Source organism: Notothenia rossii (genome assembly GCF_949606895.1).
Source record: "Notothenia rossii genome assembly, chromosome: 6".
Classification (NCBI taxonomy): domain Eukaryota; kingdom Metazoa; phylum Chordata; class Actinopteri; order Perciformes; family Nototheniidae; genus Notothenia; species Notothenia rossii.
Genome location: NC_136909.1, coordinates 27,040,797 through 27,057,233, shown reverse-complemented (window position 1 = coordinate 27,057,233; position 16,437 = coordinate 27,040,797). Strand labels below are relative to the sequence as shown.

The 16,437-nt window shown below is 44.3% G+C and overlaps 2 protein-coding genes across 2 annotated transcripts in view; one reads left to right on the top strand and one right to left on the bottom strand.

Annotated features, from left to right (window-relative positions):
• The window catches only part of LOC307043152 (uncharacterized protein), a 117,826-nt gene that overhangs the window by 58,415 nt on the left and 42,974 nt on the right, over window positions 1-16,437 (top strand). The window lies entirely within an intron of this gene.
• Window positions 442-2,058, bottom strand: LOC307044556 (general transcription factor II-I repeat domain-containing protein 2-like; the record flags this gene model as incomplete). The annotated part of the gene is made up of 1 exon (XM_079689866.1): window positions 442-2,058. One exon carries the CDS (start codon window positions 2,056-2,058, stop codon window positions 442-444), a length of 1,617 nt encoding a protein of 538 aa, XP_079545992.1.

Sequence of the window (16,437 nt, the reverse complement as noted above, 5' to 3'; positions counted from 1 at the left end):
TGGCGTGTTTATTCACAATCAAACCAAACACATGACTGGCGAGAACCTGCCAGGAGAGGGCACATGGATGACAGGACCATAACAAATATGTTTAGAACTAGGCTAGCAGGTGGATTAAATAAAATAAAAATAGTGTGTTCCCCCTTCATATTTGTGGATAATTCTTTATATCAGCAAAATAAGATGAAAGTGCTGTCAATAGCATCAAGTGCAAAACCAATGCTGTTTTTAAAGATAATAATAATTTTAAAAAAAAAAGAAGTGCACAATTAAACAAACTACATTAGCAGTCTAGCCTACAGTAGGTTCAGTTTATAACAAAATAGTTCACAATTAAACAAAACCATTAGGACTACTACTGTATCTTTCAACACAACAAATGTTTTCTGTGATAACACAAAATAGTCAGTGCAACAAGGCCTATCTGAAATGCATTGTAGTTTAACTTTTACCAGACACTCTGCACCTTTTCTTACAGATGATCTCATCTATTCTAGGCTTAATGTCCTTTGCTGTGGCCACTTTCAATACCGACGTCAGATGCTGGTCAGTGATCCGGGATCTGTGGGATGTCTTATTCAAGTTCATTATAGAGAACATCTGTTCGCACGAGTAAGTGCTCCCGAACATGGACATGATGTGTGCAGCATGAAGACGCAACTCTGGCACAGATTCAGGGAGGAGAGGTGCAAACTCAGCAGCCCCGACTGACTGGTACTGGGTCTTCAGAGCGCTGTTACATTGCAGTTCAATGAGTTCCAATTGCAGGTCCTCAGGGGCAGTGTCGACATCAATTGCAAAAGGATTTGCGAACAGGTCAATGTTGAATTTCTGTGATTCAAAATCAGCAAACCTGCTGCTGAATTCCTCTTTGAGTGTGTTCAGTTTGTCAGCATACACTTGGGTCGGGAGTGGAATGGTGACGGTGGCGCTTATTGTTTGACAGGTAGGAAAGTGGGTCAAATTACCTCTACGCATCTGCCCCTCCCACAGACGCAGTTTCAGTTCAAATGCCTTCACGGAGTCCCGCATCTCTGTGATCAGCTGCTTTCTTCCCTGGAGTTTCACATTCAGTGAATTGAGGTGCTCAGTAATGTCACACATAAACGCCAAGTCGCCCAGCCACTTTTCATCCTCAAGCTCGGGGACGGGCCTCTGTTTGCTTTCCATGAAACGAGCGATCTCAGTGCGGGTGTCGTAAAACCTCCTCAGCACTTTCCCCCGACTCAACCAGCGCACCTCTGTGTGATAGGGCAGATCCTCTTGCACGGAGTTCTCCTCCTCTAAAAGAGCCCTAAACTGCCGATGATTCAAGCCCCGTGCACGAATAAAGTTCACAGTTTTAGTCACAACAGTCATGACATGTTCCATGCCCAACACCTTACCACAGAGGGCTTCTTGGTGGATGATGCAGTGGTAAACTACCAAGTTTTCTCCTGTGTCCCCCATCGCCTTTCGGGTCAAACCGACCAAACCCCGAACTTCCCCCCACATCGCCGGTGCACCATCCGTTGTCAGTCCAACAAGTTTACTCCAGGGTAGCTCCATCTTGTTCACGCTCTGCTCCACTTGGGTGAAAATATCCTTTCCCGTTGTTGTCCCGTGAATCGGTTTCACGTCTAAAAGTTCCTCAGTGACGGACAGCTGACTGTCAACCCCGCCGATGAATATGGACAGCTGGGCTGTGTCCGTCCTGTCTGTACTCTCATCTACAGCTACTGAATATGAAATAAAGTCCTTGGCTTTTGTTTTTAGCTGGCTCTCTACATCGGAGGCCAGTTCATCAACGCGACTAGCCACAGTATTACGGGACAGGCTGATGTTTGAAAATGCCTGCTTCTTGTCAGGGCATACAACGCTGCACACTTTTTCAAGGCAGTCTTTAATAAACTCTCCCTCGCTAAACGGCTTGCTAGCCTTTGCGATTTCCTCTGCAATAATAAAACTTGCCTTGGTAGCAGCCTCACTTTCACTACTGATGCGGGTGAACATGCTTTGCTGATGTTGAAGGTTGCGTTTCAAGTCTTTGGCTTTCTGCAGCCGCTGCTCCATGGACATGTTAGCATATTGCTCGCCATGTTTCGTTTCGAAGTGTCTGCGGATGTTATACTCTTTGAACACTGCCAGCGACTCTTGACATACGAGACACACTGGCTTTTGTTTTAATTCACAAAACAGGTATTCAGCTTCCCACCTCTCCTGAAAATGTCGATAATCTTTGTCTACTTTTTGTTTTTTCGCCATCGTTTGTTTATGCTAGCTTTCAATCTCCTTTGCAAAGCGTACCTTCAGAGAAGGTTACTCGGCCGTTACTGACGTAGTGAGACGTGCGACAGCGCCCTCTTGTGTTTCAGCGTTGCATTGTCACAGACACAAGCTCGCGGGCCACATTAAATTGATGACCAGGATTGACAGGAGGGCCCGATTCAATATTGCAGAGGGCCATGTTTGGCCCGCGGGCCTTGTTATTGACACATGTGCTGTAGACGCTTTCATTACTTAGAGCCTCCAGAAAAATGCGATTATGCGATCGCAGAATTTACCGCATAACCAGCAAAATGGCGCAGATTTGTAAAAGGTCGCATATTTATCAAAAGGCCGCATAATCCCCGCATTAACTATTAACTATAGGGGGAAACTATTCTGCACCCCGTGCAACTGTGTGTTGGAGCATAAGAGAAAATCGACGGTGACGACCCACTTTGATTCATTCAAACATTTGAAAATGCTTTCTGCTGCTGCGGACAAGAAAGCCAAACAACCCACGTTCATCAACCTCCAAAACCCTTTCGAGGGCTACAAACGAACTGAGTAGCCTACAAGATTAAAGCTGGTCAGATAACGAACGAGTAAATGAAAACAGAATGAGGCGGAGAAGTGTGTGTGTGGGGGGGGGGGGTGTGTGTGTGTGTGTGTGAGATTGAAATAGCCCAATTGCTTTTACAATAAATAAACATTGAATGTGTTTAATTGAATAGTAAAGGGGTTTAACGTTAGTGGCAGGTTGTTTGTGAGAGAGAATAAATAAGACAGCCCAATATTTAAAAAAATTGTTATTCTTTTTTCCCGCATATTTAGCATATTTCGCAACTTTCCGCATATTTCGCAACTTTCCGCATATTTCGCAACTTCCCGCAATTTCACCGCATAAAATCACATAAAAACCCCGCATGTTTAATCGCATAATCAAGGATTTTAGCCCGCATAATCAAGGAATTTAGCCCGCATAATCAAGGATTTTTGCCCGCGTTTTTCTGGAGGGTCTAATTACTGCATTGTATGCCCTAGCAGAAAACTGCAAATACGGAGCACTCCGCGACGAGTTAATAAGAGACCGTCTCGCAGTGGGGTTGAGAGACACCAGTCTAGCTGAGAGGATGCAGTTAGACAAGGATTTGACGCTCGAAAAAGCAGTCAATATGGCCAGACAGTCCGAAGTGATTAAAAGGCAGCAATCAGACCTCAGAGGAGGGGGTAGAATGGACATTGATGCAGTAACAAAAGGCAGAAGACAAAACCCATTCACCCCAAAGTCCCCCCATCAACCAATGCACCCATCAACAAAACCAAAGCCATCATCTGATCGCCAGTCATGCTACAGATATGGAAAGTCCCCTGGTCATGCAAATGCACAGTGCCCAGCCAGAGAGGTGACATGTCATGCATGTGGAAAGAGAGGTCATGACAGTAAAGTATGTAAATCTACCAAAACAGTACATGCTGTAGAAACAGAAAGTTGCTATGATGATGATGATGATGATGATGATGATGATGATGACACTCCCTTGTTCCTAGGCTCAGTAGATGCAGGTTTAGACCCATGGTATGCTGATTTGACTATAAGGTTTAAGATAGACACAGGAGCTGATGTCTCAGTTATTCCAGCCCAGACCTACTATGCCATTGCTGAGAGCAACACAGTTAGCTAAGCCTGACAGACCACTATTTGGCCAAGGTCGCATGCTTCTATCTGTTTTAGGCAGATACAGAGAGTCACTATGCAAAGGAGAGCAGGTGATACAGGAGGATGTTTACGTTGTCAATTACGTAAATGTAGCCTTGTTAAGCAGACCAGCAAGTGTAAAGCTTAAACTAGTCTACAGAGCAGACAGCATAGACAAGTCAGAGATGGAAGAGTCCTACCCAAAGTTGTGTCAGGGTTTAGGTATGATGCAGCAGCCATACACTATTAAACTCAGGCCAGATGCTATTCCCTATTCCCTGGCCACACCTAGACAGGTTCCCATCCCTCTACTCGACAAAGTGAAAGAGGAGCTCAAAAAAATGGAGGACATTGGGGTCATCTCCAGAGTTGAAGAGCCCACCGACTGGTGTTCGGGCATGGTTCCGGTGCCTACAAAGACTGGCTCAGTGCGCATCTGCGTCGACCTCACCCGCCTCAACGAAGCAGTTTGCAGAGAGAAATACATATTGCCTTCAGTTGAGCAGACAATTGGATCTCTGGCAGGAGCCCAGATCTTCAGCAAGTTAGATGCCAACAGAGGATTTTGGCAGATTCCATTATCCACCGAGTCGTCACTGTACACAACGTTCATAACTCCCTTTGGGCACTTTTACTTTAACAGACTGCCCTTCGGCATAGCGTCAGCCCCAGAACATTTTCAGCGGCGCATGTCAATGATTATCGACGGGCTGCAGGGGGTTGTATGTCACATGGATGATGTCCTCATCTGGGGGAGAGATCAACAGCAGCACGACATCAGACTACACATTGTCCTCAACAAGCTCCAAGATGCCGGGGTCACACTAAACATGGAGAAGTGTGAGCTAAGCAAACGTGAAGTCAAGTTCCTAGGTCATATTCTGTCAGCTGACGGTGTGCAGCCAGACCCAGACAAGGTAAAGGCTGTCATGTCCATGAGAGAGCCGTCCGACACAGGAGAGGTTCGCAGCTTCCTGGGAATGTTAAACCAGCTGGGAAAATACATTCCAGGTCTAGCCGAAAAGGACAAGCCGCTGAGAGACCTTCTCTCAAAGAAGTATCAGTGGCTCTGGAGCTGTGCACAACAGAAAGCGTTTGACCAGCTGAAAAATGATCTCACACCACCTCCAGTGCTGAAACTTTACGACCCCAACAAAGAGCTGAAACTGTTTGCGGATGCCTCTTCCTACGGACTGGGTGCGGTCCTCCTACAGAAGGAGGGAGAGCAGTGGAAACCAGTCGCGTACGCATCGCGCTCTATGACAGAAACAGAACAGAGGTACGCCAAGGTGGAGAAGGAGGTGCTAGGATTGACATGGGGGTGCGAGCGTTTTAGAGACTTCCTAATTGGGAGACATTTTGCCATGGAAACTGACCACAAGCCACTTGTCAGCCTGCTAGGTCACCAGGCACTAACTGAGCTTCCTCCCAGGATCCAGCGGTTTCGACTCAGACTCATGAGGTACAGTTACACAATCTCACACACACCTGGCAAAGCCCTGTTTACAGCCGACACTCTCTCAAGCTCACCTGTCAGTCAAAACTCAAGTTCAAAACTGACAGACTTAACGACTTAATGGAAGACACAGACATCTATGTGGATGAAATCATCAATAGCATGCCCGCCAGCTCAACATACATGGCACAACTGAGAGAGCGACTGCAGGAAGACAGTGTTTGCTCGGTCATGTCATACTGTCAGAGAGAATGGCCTGACCGCAGCCAGCTCACAGGTCCAGTTAAAGCTTACTGGCCTGATAGAGCTGTACTTACTGTACATAGTGGACTCCTGCTCATGGGCTCCAGACTTGTCATTCCCACAGCAATGCGCAACACTGTCCTCGATGCACTACACGAGGGACATCAGGGGATGACCAGGTGCAGAGAGCGGGCCAGAGAGACGGTATGGTGGCCTGGCTTGAGCGGCCAACTAAACGAGCTGGTGAGAAATGCCAAAACATGCATCAAAGAGCGTGGCAATCCTGTGGAGCCATTAATGTCCAGTGAGCTCCCAGAGAGACCATGGCAAAAAAGTAGGTTCTGATTTATTCATACTCAACCATGATAACTACCTACTAGTAGTGGACTACTACTCTAGGTATGTAGAGATTGCCAAACTAACTCCCACACGAGCTCAGGATGTTATTGTGCATCTCAAATCAATATTCTCTAGACATGGGGTCCCAGAGAATTATTTTAGTGACAATGGCCCCCAGTACTCCAGTCAACAGTTCAAGGACTTTGCAGTAGCCTACGGGTTCAAACATGTCACTAGTAGCCCTAGGTTCGCTCAGAGTAACGGGGAGGCGGAACGTCACATTCAGACTGTGAAACAGCTGCTAAAGAAAGCTAAGGATCCGTATCTGGCTCTGTTGGCCTATAGAGCTACACCACTTGCTAATGGCTACAGTCCTGCCCAGCTCCTCATGGGCAGGAGACTGCGCACTCCAGTGCCCCAGCATCCCTCTCTACTCACCCCAGAGCTTCCAGACACCACTGTTGTGGCAGCTAAAGAAAGGTAGAGGAGGGTGAAGGACACTGCACATTTCAACAAAAGGTACTGTGTGAGAGATATAAGTCAGCTCACACCAGGTCAGCCAGTGTGGATTACAGATACAAAGTCTCAAGGCACAGTGGTTTCGTCACACTCAGCTCCACGTTCATACATAGTGGACGGGCCTTCAGGCACCATCAGACGGAACAGACACAATCTTGTCCCTTTTCCAGAGACTGTACCACACACACCTCACACTCCAACACCCAGCACACCACCCCAACCAGGTGAGCCTACACTGGGTTCTCCAGAACGCCCTGAGTTACCAACACAGACTCCCAAGGGGCACACACCTGTCCGTACACACACACACGGCCCTACCACTAGGTATGGCAGAGTGGTGGTAAAACCTCACAGACTGGACTTGTGAACTGAGGGAGGGGAGACAAATGAATGTGAAAAAAAGACGTTGTGAAAAGGGAAGAATGTTGAATAATTTTGTGTTTTGATGTTTAGATCACTTATGCTCACAAAGATATTGCCTGACTCAGTGGTTGTTTTTGTTATTTTTCATGAGAAGCCTTAAGAGTGCAATGTTCTATTTTTGAGTAAATAGCTATTTGATTGTGCAGAAAGAAGTGTGATGACATTTTCTGAGGTTCTTGCAGAGTTTTCAGTTTATCACCTGATTTTGCATTTTCTGAGTCACAGTATATAAATGTGACAGTATGTTCTGTTTTCTTAAGAAAGGGAGATGTGGTGTTAGCTGTTATGCTTTTATTGTGATAGAGCTAACAGTATGCATGAGACCGGACGTGGACACGACTGGTCATGCTACTACCAAATGACATGGAGAGTACAAGTCTGAATAAAGTAACCACCATGCTCTAAACCGTCTGTATTACATTACGCTTACCACGACAGGTATGACTGCCGTCTGGAGGTTCACAAACCACCTGCTGTTGTTTATGGTGTAGTGGTTGTACCCCATGTTACTCAGCACTCTCCTATATGCCCTCCACTCATCACTAATAATGCTAATTCCTGACTTAACATGCCATCTAATCAGAGGGACAAGGTGGCATCTTGATCGTTTCTCCACTAGTTTCAACACTAATCTCCACCTTTTGTCTTTAACCCCCATCATTCCGAAGGCCCATTTTTTACTTCTCGAGGTATGTCCAAAGTGTCCAGGTGCATACTAACAAAAAAAAAATCATAAGATCATCTTAGTTAACAACAAAATGCACACAAATTACATTAACAATTGTTGCACATCATGTTTCAAAATGCCATACTTGTTTATAAGGTGCATTGTATAACATAATTTAAGGATAATTATACAGTAATATTGATTCTTGTACAAGAAAGCCCAGTCTATAACTGCCGAACATAGGAACTGGGTACAGTACCTTTTCTAAGACACAAATACTCAAATAAAATAGTTTACTTTATCAGCATTGGTATTACCATCTTATGGTGAGGTTGATTTCCAACCCAGTCTCACGGCATTTCGTGTTATAGTCACGACATTTAATCTATTGATTCGTGTTCACCAACACGATTTCCCCCTTTTTTTCGTGTCACACACTCGATTTTAAAAGTAATGTATTTCTATTGGTAGTGTGTTTCGTGCCTGCAACACGTCTTTTTGTCCGGTCGGGTCTTGGAAGACCGGAAGCTGTGTGGTTCATAAAAACATGTTCTTACTCAATATCAAGCCACGATTATTGTTTTTATTTTAAATCGTATAATGTCTGACTTTTTTTGCCGTCAGTGAGGAAAAGAAATGGGGCTCAGAGCCTCAGAATACTGAAATATGCATTTTTTAAAATCTTTTAAAAATAAACAACCTCTTCCATTTCTCTTCACACAATACGTCTCCTCGCAGTATCAACACTAATTCGGCTGACTTTTATATTTGATCCAATTCGTAGATAGGATATACTGTATTTACACCATAACGGTGCACAGCTGATATAAAAGGACTTGTAGTTTTTAAAGATATTACTGATTTTCTTTGAATTAAAGAATGTAAATACTGAGTCTGAAATAATATAGCAATATGCTGTAAAATTATGTGAAAACATGAATAAAACTACACATCTTCAGATGTTGTACATACATAAGTGTCCTACACTAATAATAAAAAGTTATTATGGCTGTGTGTACATTGTGTGCACCACCTAGTGGTTAAAGCACGTTATTGAATTATTGTTTTAATGTGTTATATTTGATGAAAAAAATATTAAGAGTACATACTTTCATAGGGGGAAAGTAGAAGGTCAATGATAGAAATATAGAAGATAAAAAATCAAGAAGGTACTGTAAGTGATCTTTACAATAATATATTGCTTTCCTGCAATGTTAACTATATTGAAGCACTTATTTTAACTGCTATTATACATATGAATTATACTCTTATGTATGTAGATAGTATAAGAAATGTGCAGAATGACAGTTTAATGCTGGAGGTATACACACATATTGATAGATGTCTTGTAATGCACTGTTGAAGAACCTGCAACCCAAGTTTTTCATTAATTGCATAACTACACCGTAGTTGTGTATAATATGATATGTCAATAAACCTTAGAAAATCTTGAAATCTTGAAAGGGATGTGCAAACTAGTCATTATATACAGTCTTTAATTAACTATTAGTAGAGAATAATCAGTAATGAATATACTTTATAGGGATCAATATCTAATAATAAAAATAATAAAATGCAATAACGTGCTTTAACCACCAGGTGTCCCTTTATATCAGCTGTGCACCGTTTTGGTGTAAATACAGCCTATCTACCAATTGGATCAAATATAAAAGTCAGCCGAATTAGTGTTGATATTGCAAGGAGACGTATTTTGTGAAAAGAAATGTAAGATGTTGTTTAATTGAGGATATATTTATGATCTACGTCATGTATTCAGTTTTGGCGTCATTTCTTACAGTTTGTCAAAAGGTCTTCTCATCAGGGCTCTATAAATAAATATCTATGGCAGATATGTAATGTTTAATACAGCCGAACCGTGTATTACAATGCCGTTATGTGATGACTTTCAAAGAGAAAAGCAAGCACACTCGAAAATATTTTTATTTTTAAAAAAAGGTTTTCGGATTTCACATGGCATAAACACCATTTCCCAACGTGCATTGCGGCTAAACCATCCAATCACCGAGCTGAGGATGTTGCCTACGTCTGTTTCCGGTATTTGTTTATGACGACGATGTGATGTGAGATGTGAGACTGGGTTGGAGAATTGCACAGGGGAACATAACTTATCTATACCACAATTTCAGATGCGGATTTTGTTAAACTAATACGTTTGCGCTGTGGACCAACACTATAAATTGACGGGGAAGGAGGTAGCAATAAAGATAACACCATTAAACAGTTACACAACATAACAGAAATAATATCGATAGCAGCGTCCCTAGCAACCACCTTAACAATGAAAACGTTGTATGGACACACTTTCCTGAAGTAATCTTCGTAATAACTAGCAAACTAAAGATCATGTAAATCCACTGCACACATAATCTGAAATAACAACTCATATTTCTCGCATCAAATGACATCAAAACACATTTTAATGGCCAAGCTAACCTTAAAATAGGCATTTTCCAGCGAGAATAAAACGAAGGTCGGCCATGTTTTGTTTTTTCTGCGGGGAGAAATTTGAAGATCACGTGACATATACGCCAGCCATTGGAAATGACTGGTGAAAAAAAACGTAGGGATCCTACAATTTCAGAGGCGTTTTTGTAGAAATACTACGTCCCAAGTTGTGGACCAACGTAGTTATTACACGTTTAGATGTGAGACTGGGTTGCACAATCCTAGTTTTCTGTCACAATCTTCGTTGTCTTTTTTGTCATGATTTTATGTTGAAATTCTGTTCTCCCTGTGTCTTATCTTTCTTCCTGTGTTATCCCTCATGTGTCTGATTGTCTGATTGTGTTCACCTGTTGCCCTTGTGTGTCTGCCTCCCATGCCCAGCTGTGTTTTGTCCTGTGATTACCCTTCTTTGTATTTAGACCCTGTTTACACGAGAACAAAACGGGTTGGATCCGCATTGTTTCTCTTGCGTATAGCCCTTTCATTTACACGAGGCCGTAACAAAACGATAGAAACGGACCCTGTCACATATGCATACAATGTATACAGAGTTAAGGCTGTTATGACAGTGTTACGACATGCTTTACGTCAGGCCTATTCCACTGGCGGCCCGCGGGCCAGACGCGGCCCAGAACCAACTCCCGAGTGGCCCAGCCTCCCGTAGCCAAATTCCTACACTAGTACCGACCATGAACGCAACACTCCGCGTTGCATAGAAACCACCAAACCACAACGCAGCACGTTTTTTGAAAGTGCATCTAGTGGTGCTAGTAACGGTGGTCCTATGATAGCAACTCTAAAACATGTCTCTCTCAACTCTGAAGCGTAAACACAAAACACAAAACGGTCATTGATCTTGTGGAGCAGATCCAAGTCAAGCTAACCTTTTCGCAACCGACTTGAGCACGGGTTGGATGCTGCATTTTCCGACGCTCCCCAAACACATCACATCTCCGGCACAAATCGCGGATGTGATGACAGATTTCATTCCAAGGTTGAAAGAGAACTTTGCCGGTCGATTGGATGGACTTGCTCTGCCCTAAGAGGTGATGGGCTTTGCCAGAGACCCCTTCACTGTTGCAATAGAGGGGGACGTATCAACCAGAGCAAAGGAAGTGGTCCCCTGCATCGACAAGGGGAAATATACACTGGAATTTATTGACATGCAGCGCACTAACGGGCCAACGAAGTTTTGGAGTGATGTCAAAAACCAGCAGTTCCCTAACGTTCAGAAAGTAGCGATCTGTGTGCTCAGTATGTTTGGATCAACATACACATGTGAATCAAGCTTTTTACACATGAACTCAATCAAAAGTAGCACTCGCTGCTCCCTGACTGACAGCACTCTTCACCAATGTCTTAGGATTGCATTGACATCCTATGAGCCAAAAATCACTGCTCTTGTTCAAAACAAAAAACGTCCCTTCTCCCATTGACAAAGTCAGCGATGACAAATCACAAATGAGGTGATAGTAAGCACCTAGTTTACTATAGTAGACGCCTAGTGTAGTATTCATTCATATGTTAGTTACCCGTATCCCTTGTTATGGGTTTGTGCACTGAAGGGTTTGACAGTTCTTTCTGTATTCATTTAAATGCACTTTGTAATGTGTCTGGGTCAAATGTGACCAAAACGTATGATTTTTTTGTTATTACTTGAAAAGTGAAAAAATAGTATTGCTACAGTACTACCTCTTTGTGTTGCATTGTAGCTTTTTAGATGTTTTTTTTGTATGTGAGGACATTTATTAAGACTGCTATTATTGTATTCAGTTAATGCACTTTGTGATGTGCCTGGTTAAAAAAAAAAATAACCTGAATATTTGACTTCTAAAGCAAACAAATGTAATGCTACAACTGTGCACTTTTTTTCAGATTCTGTTAAATGAATGCTAATTTGTTGTGTTTTTATGCACTTTTTGACCTACCTTTGTTAGAAGAACAATGAATAAAAATTGCATGTTTTTAGTAGTATGCAGTAATATGTGTTGGTTTAAAATGTGTCACTACCCGCTTTTTACAGGCCGCTGAATGTCTGGCCCAGCTGAATTTTGTAGTTATAAAATCTGGCCCAACTGAATGTGTAATTGAATAGCCCTGCTTTACGCCATGCGGAGGACTGCTTTACTTCAGAGTAAGCCCGCCAGTCATGTTGTTGCTGCCTACTTTAATTTCTTGACTTACTGTATAATAAACCTGAGTGGTGAAAGATACACGACCCTCGGTCATTCTACATGGTGTCAGAAGTGACCGGTGAGTCACAGAAATTAAACAAGACAAAGTAGAGGAAAATAGACGGCAGAATGGCCAAGTTTAATCCCCCAGCGAACTTTTCGTTTGATAAACCGACTGAATGGCCAGAATGGAGGCAACGCTTTGAGCGGTACAGACTCGCTACTAAACTCGACAAAGATGACGGGAGAGTGCAGGTGAGCTGCCTGATTTATGCCATGGGCAACGAGGCAGAAAACATTTTCAATTCATTCACTTTTGCCAAAGAAGATGACAGCGATAACTTTGCCGTTGTGGTGGGAAAGTTCAACGAGTTATTTTTCCCGAGGAGGAACGTTATCCATGAGAGGGCATGTTTCCACCAGCGGGTCCAGCGGCCAGGGGAGAAGGCAGAGGGTTTCATCTGAGCCCTGTATGATCTATCTGAACACTGTGAGTTTGGCGTAAGCCGAGATGAGAATATCCGCGACCAAATTGTTGTCGGGATACGAGACAGAGAGCTCACGCACAGGCTGCAGCTGACGGCGGACCTAACACTAGCACTGACGATACGGACCGTCAGGCAGCCAGAGGAGGTCGCAGCACAAGTGAGTCTGCAGGAAGGCACAGTGGGATCAGTACAGGAGGTGAGATTTAAAGAAAAAAATAACAAATGGAAACCTTAACAACATCAAGGCAAGTCAAAAGACAGAAAATGGGGGGGAAGTGAAAGGAAATGTGGTAAATGTGGGAAATCACAGCATAGCAAGGAAGAAGGGTGTCCTGCAGCTAAAGCTACATGCCACAAGTGCAATAAAATAGGACATTGGGCCAGAGTGTGCCGAAACAGCAATAGATCAGTGAAGGAGGTCACAGGGACTGTACATTATGAGCAGACCCATTATTTATTAGGCTCAGTGTGCAGTGCAGATGAGAAAGAGCAGTGGACAGTACAGCTCCAGGTGGATTCTACTACAATGGAATTTAAAATTGACACAGGAGCTGATGTCAGCGTCTTATGTGAGGATACATTTCACACACTCACTCCACCAAAAACACTGAAACCAGCTGACATCCCATTAGACAGCCCAGGAGGTGAACTGTTGTGTCTGGGACGCTTTAATGCTACAGTTAGTTACAAGGGAAAGAACTACCTATTTGAAGCATATGTAGTACGTGGCCAGAGTGTCAATAACCTACTCAGCTGGGATTTGTCAGTGGAGATGAACCTGGTGAGGAGTGTTGATGAAGTGAAATTCACTACCAGTGAACACCTTCAAGCCTAAGGTTTTCCCCAATGTTACAGATGGTAAAAGAGGAACTGCAGAGGATGGAGAAGAACGGTGTCATCGAGAAGGTAACACAGCCAAGTGAGTGGTGTGCTCCTATGGTGCCCGTTCTAAAGAAAACCACAGGCAAAGCCAGGATCTGTGTGGACATGAAAAGACTAAATGAGTCAGTAAAAAGAAAGCGCTACATCTTACCTACCTCTGATGAAATAACTGCAAAGCTAAATGGTGCAACTCTGTTTTCCTCTCTCGACGCTGCAAGTGGGTTCTGGCAAATCCCACTGCACCCAGTCAGCTGTAAATTAACAACCTTTATAACACCGTTTGGCAGGTACTGTTTCAAAAGGTTACCTTTCGGGATTTCCAGTGCGCCTGAGATCTTCCAGCAGAAAATGCTAGAGACTCTGCAGGGGCTGGAAGGCGTTGAAGTATTCATGGACGATATCCTGGTCTATGGGACATCGACAGAACAGCACGACACCAGACTCGAGAAGGTACTACAGCGTGTTGATTCAGCAGGCTTAAAACTTAATAAAGATAAATGCTCCCTCAGACAAAGCCAGCTACCCTTTCTGGGACATCTCATCGACCAGTCAGGAGTCAGGCCGGACCCTGATAAAGTTGAGGCCGTACATCAGCTGGCTCCACCAGGAAACGTCCATGAGCTGAAAACAGTCCTGGGCATGGTGAACTACCTGGGTAGGTACGTTCCAAACCTTTCCACAATAGGTCAACCACTGTACGAGCTTCTGAAGAGCAGGAACATCTGGACCTGGGGCCCCTCACAGCAGTCAGCTTTTGAGAACATTAAGACAATGAGCTACCGGAAGCTGATGGCTTAGTCATACGAGGAAACAGGATTGTGGTGCCGGGGTCACTGAGAGCAGACATTTTGCAGAAAATACATGAGGGACACCAGGGGCTCTCAAAATGCAGAGAAAGGGCGAATGCATCAGTTTGGTGGCCGGGGCTCTCTGTAGACATTAAGAACATTGTCAACATATGCAGGAGCTGCCAGGAGCAGAAGCGGGCTCAACAAAAGGAGCCGCTTATATCCACACCGCTGCCTGATCGTCCGTGGAAAAGAATCGCTCTCGACCTCTGCGAACATAACAAGCACAACTACCTTGTGATTTCAGACTACTATTGTCATGGCCTGGCTCTTGGCCATAACAAAAAGCGTGGGAAGGACAAGAATATGTATATAAAAAGGTATTTATTTGGCAAAACGTAACGTGGCCAAAAAACAAACATAAGGCAAGGCAAAATAAGAATAAGCGCCGCTGCTCTCCGAGGTCCAGTCCTCTGGCGGGGAGAGACCTCGAGGCTCTGGCTCAGGCCTTTTAATCCTCCGGTGCGAGCTGTCAGGTGTCCTCAATCAGTGCGTCAGGTGTCCTCAATCAGTGTGGGCACAAGCAGAGGAGGATCATTAAAGGGCCCTACGCACCATAGGAGACCTCCAAGCAGGGGTCGTCACACCCCCCCCCTTAAAGTCGGTGTCCCCAGGACCACCGGCATAACGAATGAACCCTATCCCAAACAAAAACAAAAAGTCACAGAACACAACAAATATATAGCACCCTCTCTTAGCGAACCCTAATTGTAATATACCACCTTATTACAACGTCTCTGGACGTGACCAAGCCCACCGCAGGAGTAGCACCTCCGGTCGTTGGCACGCCCACAGTCACGAGCCATGTGGCCTGGTTTGTTGCAGTTGTAGCACACGTCCTCCGTTTGGTCACAGTCCCTAGCCATATGTCCTTGATCTCCACACCGATAACAGAACATTTCCTTGCCACGTCCTCGACCCCTGCTGCCGCTGCCGCCACGACCACCATCAAAGCCGCCACCACCACAACCACTTTGACCAGTGGAGCAATGCTTGGCCTTCTGGTTTCTACGCAACATAGTTTTGGCCATAGCCCGCGAGATCACGCAGGAGGACGTGACCTCTGGCACCACTGTAGAGCTCTCCTCAAACCCAGACTCAATCAGCCCACCATTCACTAAAAATGCCGGAAGAACATCAGCCCAAACTCTGCTACGTGCCAAACCGTTGCCCAGAATAAAATGTATCCCCTCGATTGGCAAAGCTGGACGTACACCAACAGCTATTTCACCTTTAACAAGGTCACAGTCAATATACACCTTATGAACAGGCATAGGAAGAACTTTTAATCCCATTCCCCAACTCAGAACTGTGTCACCTGTGTCACTTTCATCCGACAAAGGCAAAACAGAGTCAACAATATAGGAGTCAAAAGCCCCTGTGTCCCGCAAGATTTTGATTGGAACTCTGACATTACTACCTACCAATGACACCAAGCCGTCTCGTATAAATGGAGTATAAGATGCCAAAACCTCAGATCCACATAAGTGGGATTTAAGCACATCGGCACCAAAGCAGCTTTTCACAGGAGCAGCCAACGTAACAGGCCCAACAAAATATCTTCCTCCCTCAGATTTTGCTCTAAGCGCAGGACATTCTTCCTTCCAATGGCCTCTTTCACGACAGTAGTGGCAATCATCGTTATTAACCACATTAGATTTGATCAAACTCGATTTCTCTGGATCCATCCCAACATCCTTCCTATTTCCTTCACAAACAGTTAGTGCCCCAGAGCACCCTCCGAACCTGCTCTTATGAAGCAACACAAACTCATCAGCTGCCACTGCAGCTCCAGCCGCGGAAGTTACCTTGTGTTCTGTTATGTAAGTAGCAATCCTGTCAGGAAGAATATTTTTGAACTGTTCCAAAATCATGAGTTCACACAAATCGTCAAAAGAAGCGATTTCAAGAGCAGTTAACCAACGATTAAAATGAACCGACAAATCCCTCGCCATCTCCACATAGGTTTGACCATGTTTCTGCTCAAAG